This window comes from Oncorhynchus masou, chromosome 32 (genome assembly GCF_036934945.1).
Source record: "Oncorhynchus masou masou isolate Uvic2021 chromosome 32, UVic_Omas_1.1, whole genome shotgun sequence".
NCBI lineage: Eukaryota > Metazoa > Chordata > Actinopteri > Salmoniformes > Salmonidae > Oncorhynchus > Oncorhynchus masou.
In genome coordinates, this window is record NC_088243.1 from 80,613,742 (window position 1) to 80,622,620 (window position 8,879).

Sequence of the window (8,879 nt, forward strand, 5' to 3'; positions counted from 1 at the left end):
CTGTGTGTCACCTAATAATCCAGCTGGCCCTGAACTGTGTGTCACCTAATAATCCAGCTGGCCCTGAACTGTGTGTCACCTAATAATCCAGCTGGCCCTGAACTGTGTGTCACCTAATAATCCAGCTGGCCCTGAACTGTGTGTCACCTAATAATCCAGCTGGCCCTGAACTGTGTGTCACCTAATAATCCAGCTGGCCCTGAACTGTGTGTCACCTAATAATCCAGCTGGCCCTGAACTGTGTGTCACCTAATAATCCAGCTGGCCCTGAACTGTGTGTCACCTAATAATCCAGCTGGCCCTGAACTGTGTGTCACCTAATAATCCAGCTGGCCCTGAACTGTGTGTCACCTAATAATCCAGCTGGCCCTGAACTGTGTGTCACCTAATAATCCAGCTGGCCCTGAACTGTGTGTCACCTAATAATCCAGCTGGCCCTGACTGTGTGTCACCTAATAATCCAGCTGGCCCTGAACTGTGTGTCACAGCTGTGCAGGTGGTCAAACCTGAAACACCTGACTACAGAGAGGAAGGAGCACCAGCTGAGACCTTGCAACACTACCTCACGCAAAGACACAGAGAGAGGACAGATAGACACATGTCTGTTGGCTCAGAGGTACTATGAGCCAGTATTCCTCTGTAATGAGCAGGTTAACTGGAGGAGGGCTTTGTTGGCTCAGAGGTACTATGAGCCAGTATTCCTCTGTAATGAGCAGGTTAACTGGAGGAGGGCTTTGTTGGCTCAGAGGTACTGTGACACAGTGTTCCTCTGTAATGAGCAGGTTAAGTGGAGGATGGCTTTGTTGGCTCAGAGGTACTGTGACACAGTGTTCCTCTGTAATGAGCAGGTTAAGTGGAGGAGGGCTTTGTTGGCTCAGAGGTACTGTGACACACAGTTGATCGGGAGGTCAACGGGATGAACTGTGGCTGAACCATAGGGGCAAGGGTCATGAACGGGCCATGGCATTAAAACTGACTTTGGATGGAGGGAGGTGTGAAAGACTGAGAAAACCCTTGAAACTGGGATTCAGCATGACATTATACTGATGGTGGTTATGGTGCATTGTGGTACTAGAGCAACTGGTGATTATCCAATAGGCAACGATAGATATGTGCATTACATCATCGTTGTTGCCGGTTTCTCTGTGTCTGATGGAAGTGGGGATGATGTCATGTACATCTGTGCCATGCAGTACACTTCCCTCTGAGCAAGTGGGTGGGTATGAGTGGTCAGAGAGTCTGCACATGGACACGAGTGGTATCGGAGTGAAAGGTTAGTGAGACTGGGGTTTCTGAGAAGTGAGGGTGTTTCTGTGTGCTCGGAGTCAAGCAGAAACATCAGGACTTCCCTCAGGTCACACAGAGTCGGAGGTACAGAGGAGTTATAGGAACCCTGGAAGAGACGTGTGGTTGGAAGACACTTGTAGTTCCTTTGGCAGAGGTGTATAGCCAGTTTCGATGGCTCATGTTGGTATAGCTGTTGCGTTTCGTCAGACACACACACATATTCACACACTTACCTGCATGAACTCTGACACACACGTACTCTACAAACACCTCTGCCAGGTATAGACAAGAAACATTTCCTAAACAAACAGCTTTATTTTTTCTCAGCCTTGTAAACAACTTCCCTCCTCCTCTATTCTCCTCTTTCTCCCTCTCTCCCTCTCTCCATATCTCTCAGTCAGTGTGGCTGCTGCATTCGCTTTGTGAGTCGGGAGATGTGTGTGTGACCCCTGCATTGGTCGCACCTCTCTCCTGTCTGGGGGTGTTGGTTCTCCTCACCTGTAACCTGGGATCAAAACACATACAACTTTTTTGAAACATATTAATACGTTCTTCAAAAAAAGTATTAAATCCAAACAGTGTAAGTAAATAAATTACTTATTAAGAAAAGTAAAAGTGCTTAGAAATATGTTACAAGCAACAATGATAAAATAATCAAAACATATCAGACTAAATCCTTACTTCTGCATCTTCTTGGTCTCCTCCTGCATGTCGATACAGGCCATAGTGAACATCTTAAACTCCTTGTAGTTCAGGTGCTAAGGGAGACACAGAGGTGAATAGTCTGCTTTGAATACAAACACATAGAGGGCAACCTAAAGCTGGGTAGTGGAGACATCGCTGTCTCTGGACAGCTCAGGACGTATCACGGGTTAGAGTAGCATGTCTCTAACTAGAGACATCAAACAAGAAGATCTTACCCTTGTCAAAGGTAATGCACTATACAGTATAGTGAATAGGCTTCAAACCCAGAGAGAGAGTCAGTGTACCTCGTCTCCGGAGACGTCGAACTCGTAGAAGATCTTATCGAGGGCGTGACCCTTGAGGTTGAACAGGAAGCCAGAGGCCTGGAACTCGGCGGGGCTGATGGTGCGACCTCCGTCCATGTCCAGCAACTCAAACACCGGCCTGGAGTGACGGAAGATGAAGTTCTTCTCCACATGGTACTGGAAGAGGTCACACACACACGCACGCACACGCACGCACGCACACACACACACACACACACACACACACACACACACACACACACACACACACACACACACACACACACACACACATTCAAGCCAGCAGCATACCACTATGCATCCCACTGCTGGCTGGCCTGTGAAGCGAAGCAGGGTTGGTCCTGGTTTGTCCCTTGATGGGAGACCAGATGCTGCTGGAAGTGGTATAGGATGCAATCTTTCTTCTGGTCATTTTTTTTTTAAATCCCAATGCCCCAGGGCAGTGATTGGGGACACTGGTCTTTCTTTTGTAAGGTCTTTCGGATGGTATGTTAAACAGATGTCCTGACTCTCTGTGGTCACTAAAGAGCCCATGGCACTTATTATAAGAGTAGGGGTGTTAACCCTGGTGTCCTGGTTAAACTCCCAATCTGGCCTTCATACCATTATGGTCACCTATTCAACCCCAGCTAACAATTGGCTCATTCATCCCCCCACCCCTCCCATTTCACTATTTCCCAGGTTGTTGCTGTAAATGAAAATTTCTATGAAACTTCTGTTTTCTGGTCAACATTGAATCATGGCCGTAAAAAGCCTGTTGTTATATTTGTAAACGTGACTGTAATTGTTTAATGAGATATGAAAGGGGAATTCGGAAGCAGGTTGTGATAAAGGGGGTTTTCATCTCCTTGCCAGATATGAGAAGTTGTGTCCCCATGATAAACATGACCAACAGATAATGGACTTTAATGACCTTCAGTTTGACCACAAGGTTCTGGCATACAAGCTCTATTCTCCTGACCACATGGTTCTGTAGTAACCGGTATGACATAATATAGTTCAATGCTGGAAGACAAATATACACACAACACACACACACACACACCACACACACCACACACACACACACCACACACACCACACACACCACACACACACACACACACACACACACACACACACACACACACACACACACACACACACACACACACACACACACACACACACACACACACACACACACACACACACACACACACACACACACACACACACACACACACACACACACACACACACACACACACACACACACACACACACACACACACACACACACACACACACACACACACACACACACACACACACACACACACACACACACACACACACACACACACCACACACACACACCACACACACACACCACACACACCACACACACCACACACAAACACACACTCACACACACACACACACACACACACACACACACACACACACACACACACACACACACACACACACACACACACACACACCACACACACCACATACACATACACCCACACACACACACACCACACACACCACACACCACACACCACACACCACACATACACACCACACACACCACACACACACACACACACACACACACACACACACACACACACACACACACACACACACGCGCACACACACACACACACACACACACACACACACACACACACACACACACAGGGGGAGAGAGAGAGGAACACTACCTCGCTGCAGAGCAGGATGCAGACCAGCATGTAGAACTGTTCGAAGCCGATCTCTCCGCTGGCGTTCCAGTCTAGCATGTCAAAGGTCATCATGATCTCCTTCTTCTTCAGGTCAGTCACATGGTGCATGAAGTGGTAGAACTGGATGTCTGCAAGAAGAAGAGACATGGCCACTTAGCCTACTGTTTGCTGCTTTAATAAAGTTTGGGGGGAAAAAATGTAATAACCAACATGATTTTCTTTTTTCAGGTTACACCCATACATGTTATGAGGACACAAATTACCTGGATGTCTATGAATACATTGACACACGTTTGAATGTTTTCACCAATGTTTTTCTGTCATGTTACGCTTGCCACATTACTCACACAAATCTAATTACCTGAATGAACTCAGGAATATTTAGACATAAATCCAAAATGTACCATTCAGAGTGTTCCTGTTGTGGACATCCAGTATTTTGAAGTAATCAGACAGTATTTTGGCGTTGCGCAGGGAGAGAAGACAGTAGACACTGTCAAAGTCCAGATAATTTAAAAGAGCTCCTTTCTTTAGCTTCATCTTGGCTCACTGACTGACCACTGCAGAAGTGCTGTCCCTCTCAGCTCTACCTGACACTGACTGACCACTACAGAAGTGCTGTCCCTCTCAGCTCTTCTACCTGACACTGACTGACCACTACAGAAGTGCTGTCCCTCTCAGCTCTTCTACCTGACACTGACTGACCACTACAGAAGTGCTGTCCCTCTCAGCTCTACCTGACACTGACTGACCACTACAGAAGTGCTGTCCCTCTCAGCTCTTCTACCTGACACTGACTGACCACTACAGAAGTGCTGTCCCTCTCAGCTCTACCTGACACTGACTGACCACTGCAGAAGTGCTGTCCCTCTCAGCTCTACCTAACACTGAATGACCACTGCAGAAGTGCTGTCCCTCTCAGCTCTACCTGACACTGACTGACCACTACAGAAGTGCTGTCCCTCTAAGCTCTACCTGACACTGACTGACCACTACAGAAGTGCTGTCCCTCTCAGCTCTACCTGACACTGACTGACCACTACAGAAGTGCTGTCCCTCTCAGCTCTTCTACCTGACACTGACTGACCACTGCAGAAGTGCTGTCCCTCTCAGCTCTACCTAACACTGACTGACCACTACAGAAGTGGTGTCCCTCTCAGCTCTACCTGACACTGACTGACCACTGCAGAAGTGCTGTCCCTCTCAGCTCTTCTACCTGACACTGACTGACCACTACAGAAGTGTTGTCCCTCTCAGCTCTACCTGACACTGACTGACCACTGCAGAAGTGCTGTCCCTCTCAGCTCTACCTGACACTGACTGACCACTGCAGAAGTGCTGTCCCTCTCAGCTCTACCTAACACTGACTGACCACTGCAGAAGTGCTGTCCCTCTCAGCTCTACCTGACACTGACTGACCACTACCAAAGTGGTGTCCCTCTCAGCTCTACCTAACAATGACTGACCACTACAGAAGTGCTGTCCCTCTCAGCTCTACCTAACACTGAATGACCACTGCAGAAGTGCTGTCCCTCTCAGCTCTACCTAACACTGAATGACCACTGCAGAAGTGCTGTCCCTCTCAGCTCTACCTGACACTGACTGACCACTACAGAAGTGCTGTCCCTCTCAGCTCTACCTGACACTGACTGACCACTACAGAAGTGCTGTCCCTCTCAGCTCTACCTGACACTGACTGACCACTACAGAAGTGCTGTCCCTCTCAGCTCTACCTGACACTGACTGACCACTACAGAAGTGCTGTCCCTCTCAGCTCTACCTAACAATGACTGACCACTACAGAAGTGCTGTCCCTCTCAGCTCTACCTGACACTGACATCACAATGGTTCACCGTTGAATTTGGTGTTCTATTACAGATTCTACATTCTATTGATAGATTTGTAACATGAATTATAAACTCATTCAGTATCGTTTTAATTGAATGATCATTACATACTATTTTGACAGTATATGACAACTTTCCAGTCTTTGCCATAATATCTTTGACATTTATGTCACTACACTGAAAAGACAGTGATTCACTTGACTAATTCAAAGGTCTAAAACTGTACTGCACACTGTCAGGGAATTCCAATATTAGTTACACTACCTCATGTGTGAGGAAAGTAGACAACAACCTCTTAGTTGTATTGTTGTTCTACCTTTCACACAACTGCAAAGGTGCATCATCACAGTGTGACGACCCTCCCACTCTGTTTGCCAAATTCTTTCTCGTTGCTCTTACTTTTTGCTCTTATTCCGTTATCTCCACGTTGTTCCCCTCTTTGTAACGGGCTACGAGCCGGTTCGTGACAACAGACAAACAAGTCTCAAAGAAAGTGAACCTTCGTTACATAATTTAATTCCCTCAGTCCTTTCAGGGTCACATCAACCCAATTATTGCATTCTCTGAGTACTCCTAAATGATAAGATTAAAAAAGCAGAGGCTTTTAGGAAACCATTTTGGTATGACTGGTGTTTACTGTGCAATTACATACCATGTTTACATTTATAACGTTATGGATAAGAAGGATAATAATTGTAATCAAAGTGAAGAGATTGTTTTTGAGGGGGATGGTTGAGGCTACAAGGTAGCCAGCAACCTTACTACCATATTGTCTGAGGTAAGAAATATTAAAAAATATAACGTAACTTAATTGTAGTTGTAAAATGTTTAAACAAGTGACTGATAGCTCTACAGTTAACGTTTCTTTATAGCCTTTAAGCTATTTGACACAGCTTTTTATGTCATATTGCTGGATAATTAGCTACGTTATAAAGAGCTTTTCAATTGGCATCTCTCCCTGTTTTCAGTCACAGGTGGGGACTGGATTAGGTGTGAGCAGTGCAGGAGGTGGGCTCATGAGTTGTAACTTTACTGAGGATAGCTTTAGCAGAGCATACGAGTTGCTACTTCAATGTTACAGTGAATGTGTTGTAACTTTACTGAGGATAGCTTTAGCAGAGCATACGAGTTGCTACTTCAATGTTACAGTGAATGTGTTGTAACTTTACTGAGGATAGCTTTAGCAGAGCATAAGAGTTGCTACTTCAATGTTACAGTGAATGTGTTGTAACTTTACTGGGGATAGCTTTAGCAGAGCATAAGAGTTGCTACTTCAATGTTACAGTGAATGAGTTGTAACTTTACTGGGGATAGCTTTAGCAGAGCATAAGAGTTGCTACTTCAATGTTACAGTGAATGTGTTGTAACTTTACTGGGGATAGCTTTAGCAGAGCATAAGAGTTGCTACTTCAATGTTACAGTGAATGAGTTGTAACTTTACTGGGGATAGCTTTAGCAGAGCATAAGAGTTGCTACTTCAATGTTACAGTGAATGAGTTGTTGTGGAATGTTATATTCCATTGTTATTAGTTATATTCCAATACTATATTCCAATGAAAATTAAAATGAATTAAAAACAACTATTGAAAACATTTTGCTCCTGAATGTCATTTTAAAGACTGCTGGGAATGAAAATCTTGCATTCAAATAATATTTAGTGCAATTGTACGTAATGGATTGTATGGAAAAGGAAGAACAAAGAAAATGATGTGCAGGTGAGGTAAAAAGAGGGACTTTATATTAAATCTCCTCAGAGTGGGCCATTTAACCCGATTTTTAGAAAATGCCCCTTTTCTAAAAAACATTTCATGAAATAGCAAAAAATTGTGTTAAATTGAAGCCTTTCATTTCCCTTCATACTTTATTTGCATAACATACAATCCACATTCAATTTTCTTCACCAAACGTTGCTTTTTTTTGTCAGCAATTAGATATTGTTCTTAGGAGGGCAAGTTACCCCCTAGTGCTCAACAGATATGAAGCAATTATGTAGGCAACTAATAAACCTTTGAAAGAATTGCCAGGCAGAATGTCTAGGGGATATGTATACAGCATGAGAAGGAGAGAAAGAACATGCCTGAACAGTCTTCTATTATTGTGCCTTGTTTAGAAAGGTTAGAAAGTGATTGAGTTCCTCCTTCTGCCCTTCTGTACTTTTCTCAACGGGGGAATTCTATTGGATGTTAAATGTCATCGACATTAACACATTAAAAAGCCACTGTTTGGACGTCAGTGTTATTCAGAGGATAAGCGGTGATCAGAAGATGTTTGATCGTTGTCTAAAGGTATGAACAATTTACTTTTAAATTAACTAGTTGGTCTATAAATGTATCATGCAGATCAATTATTAATTTTGTACATCCTATTTTATATTTGTTATGAGGACTTTAATTAAGTAATGAACATGGATAGAACCTTAGATTTTAAATTTGACATTTATTTGACTAAACAATATTATCACTCTCTTTCCTCCCGCGTAGATGAGGTTTACTTTACTCGGCATCCTGCCTACTTTACTAGGCATTCTGATCCTACACCAGGCCAAAAGCCAAAGCCCCAAGTTCACTCAGAGCAGCTGGAATCTTCTACCCAAAGGTAGAAAATAATAATCTCTTATCAGAACACGTACATTACTGTCATCTGTTAGATCAGTACAGTTTGTAACAATAATGGCAGCTTGTACACCTGTCGGTATGTTATCAGGTCATTATTAGGAATTAAATGTGTTTCCAGTCTGGTATAGTGCAGTGCTTTCAGAACGTATTCAAACCCCTTGACTCATTCCACATTTTGTTGTGTTACAGCCTGAATTCAAAACGAATCAAATATTATTTGTTTCTCTCACTCATCTACACACAATGCCCCATAATGACGAAGTGAAAACATGTTTGGAGAAATGTTGGAACATTTATTGCAAATGAAATACAGAAGTATATTATTTGCACGAGTATTAATATCCCCCAGTCATCTTTGGCAGCTGTGAGTGCTTCTGGGTACGT

At 44.0% G+C, this 8,879-nt stretch overlaps 1 protein-coding gene across 1 annotated transcript; it reads right to left on the bottom strand.

Moving 5' to 3' along the window:
* Window positions 1-1,964: 1,964 nt before the first annotated feature.
* LOC135527280 (EF-hand calcium-binding domain-containing protein 9-like) lies at window positions 1,965-4,573 on the bottom strand. Its single transcript, XM_064955872.1, has 4 exons — window positions 4,438-4,573; window positions 4,013-4,161; window positions 2,277-2,453; window positions 1,965-2,045 (listed from the first exon to the last, which is right to left on the bottom strand). The coding sequence occupies exons 1-4, from the start codon at window positions 4,571-4,573 to the stop codon at window positions 1,965-1,967; spliced, it is 543 nt and encodes a 180-aa protein (XP_064811944.1).
* Window positions 4,574-8,879: the final 4,306 nt, after the last annotated feature.

Excerpts from the sequence above, each read along its gene's own strand:
- LOC135527280 (XM_064955872.1), bottom strand. The coding sequence starts at position 4,573 with ATGAAGCTAAAGAAAGGAGCTCTTTTAAATTATCTGGACTTTGACAGT. Across the intron at positions 4,162-4,437 it reads CAACAGGAACACTCTGAATG|ACATCCAGTTCTACCACTTC; the intron begins GTACATTTTGGA and ends TTCTTCTTGCAG. Across the intron at positions 2,454-4,012 it reads GCATCCTGCTCTGCAGCGAG|TACCATGTGGAGAAGAACTT; the intron begins GTAGTGTTCCTC and ends GACCTCTTCCAG.